Source organism: Penaeus monodon, chromosome 29 (assembly GCF_015228065.2).
Source record: "Penaeus monodon isolate SGIC_2016 chromosome 29, NSTDA_Pmon_1, whole genome shotgun sequence".
Classification (NCBI taxonomy): Eukaryota; Metazoa; Arthropoda; class Malacostraca; order Decapoda; family Penaeidae; genus Penaeus; species Penaeus monodon.
This window is the reverse complement of record NC_051414.1, coordinates 25780974-25782674: the sequence shown is the minus strand read 5'-3', so window position 1 is coordinate 25782674 and position 1701 is coordinate 25780974. Positions and strand designations below refer to the sequence as shown.

The 1701-nt window shown below is 36.3% G+C and overlaps 1 protein-coding gene across 1 annotated transcript in view; it reads left to right on the top strand.

The window, feature by feature from the left end:
- LOC119592074 (prolyl 4-hydroxylase subunit alpha-1-like) overlaps window positions 1–1701 on the top strand; it is a gene marked incomplete at its 5' end in the record, with an annotated part of 27605 nt that overhangs the window by 15595 nt on the left and 10309 nt on the right. The window contains 4 exon segments of the mRNA XM_037940886.1: window positions 59–233; window positions 623–777; window positions 991–1164; window positions 1330–1667. Of these exon segments, the coding sequence (XP_037796814.1) occupies window positions 59–233; window positions 623–777; window positions 991–1164; window positions 1330–1667 (842 nt within the window).

Below are 1701 nucleotides of genomic sequence, written 5' to 3'. Positions count from 1 at the left end.
GCACTTGTTTCCTTAAAAACACAGGTATATTAATGTTATTTTTTTTCCTACATTACAGAACCAATGAAGATGTTCTGGATACTTGTTTTCACACTTTTTGCTGTGCCAAGCATGGGGGAAGTTTTTACCTCCATGACGGACATGAGTCGGCTCCTTGTTACAGAAGGGGAGATGATACGAGCAGTTGAAAATTACATAGTGGCACAAGAGGAAAAACTCATGAAGTTGAAAAGGTAATGACACATTCTTCAAATATAGGTCGTTCAAAGGCTTCATTGACTCTTTTTCCTCGTCTGATTGAGTTTGATTTTTAAATGTGTTTTCAACTATAATTTGATGTAAAAGTATGAAAATTTATGTAGTTCAGGGATTGTCACCTTGATAAGAAAGCAGTAAAGGCAGTATTTTATTTCTTATATGTAATGGGTATAGGTTTTGTTGATATCTTTGTAAAGGAAAAATAGTAGCTAATCATTATATTCATTCATCCCCCCTATTTTCTTTCTTTCATAAGATGCTGTTCTTGTTTAAAATCTTGTGTGTACAAATGGTGCAGAGTGTTTTGTGTAGTTTACTTTGAAATATGTATTTTTCAGATATTATTATTCTTTTTTACATGCAGAGATGTCTTAGAGATGGAACGAGTCCATGATGAAGCATCTCGTTCCCCTGAAGCATTTTTGGGCAACCCAATTAATGCTTACCTGTTGGTCAAGAGGCTTACTGTGGACTGGCTTGACCTTCAGAATATTATGACAGATGATAGTACTGGCCAAGGTAAATATGTGTAGCTTAATATTATTTTTAGTATGAGGTTCAATGATATTTAAGTATTAAGAACCAATGGTTTTCCTTTTATTTTAAATCTTTCTTATGTAATGGTAATCTAATGCTGAATTATAACATCATTAGTCAGTATATTTCCATGATCATTTAGTAGATGCATTCTCTTGTATGATTTATGTTTGTATCCTTTACTGTTACTTGCAGCCATGTTAAACAACCTAACAAGCATGGCATCAATGCTTCGCTGGCCAGATGAAGAGGACCTTAATGGGGCAGCAACAGCCCTTATGCGTCTCCAAGATACATATAAGCTGGACACATCACAGATTGCAAGTGGTGACATTCTAGGGAAGAAAAGAGCATACAGAGAACTTACAGGTATGTTGTGTAGAAACACCCTGTCAGATATATTGTATTCATTGTTGATAGAGTACTGAGACAGTTTTAACACATTTTAAAGAAATGTTGTGAATTTTCTGTTTTTATGTCTTATGACCAAGGAAATATATGTATTTACTGTAATAATACCAAAATCTTCAACAGCTGCTGACTGCTTTGAGCTTGGTCGCCAGAGTTACAATGGGGGTGATCATTATCATACAGTATTGTGGATGAATGAAGCTCTTGACAGGCAAGAAACGGAAGGCAACAAGACTGTTGAACGGGCAGACATCCTGGAATACCTAGCCTTTTCAACTTATATGCAGGGAAATATCCGTCAGGCTCTGAAGCTTACAGATGAACTGCTGGAAGAGCGTCCTAACCACCAGAGAGCTCAGGGAAATAAAGTGTATTATGAAGAGGCCTTGCAACAGCAGAAGACACAGAAGAGAGGGGAATTAGGAGATTTCATGGAAGATGATGCTTCAGCTGTTGAGAAGGTATTTTTAGGAAGAGTTGATGTTGAAATACCTA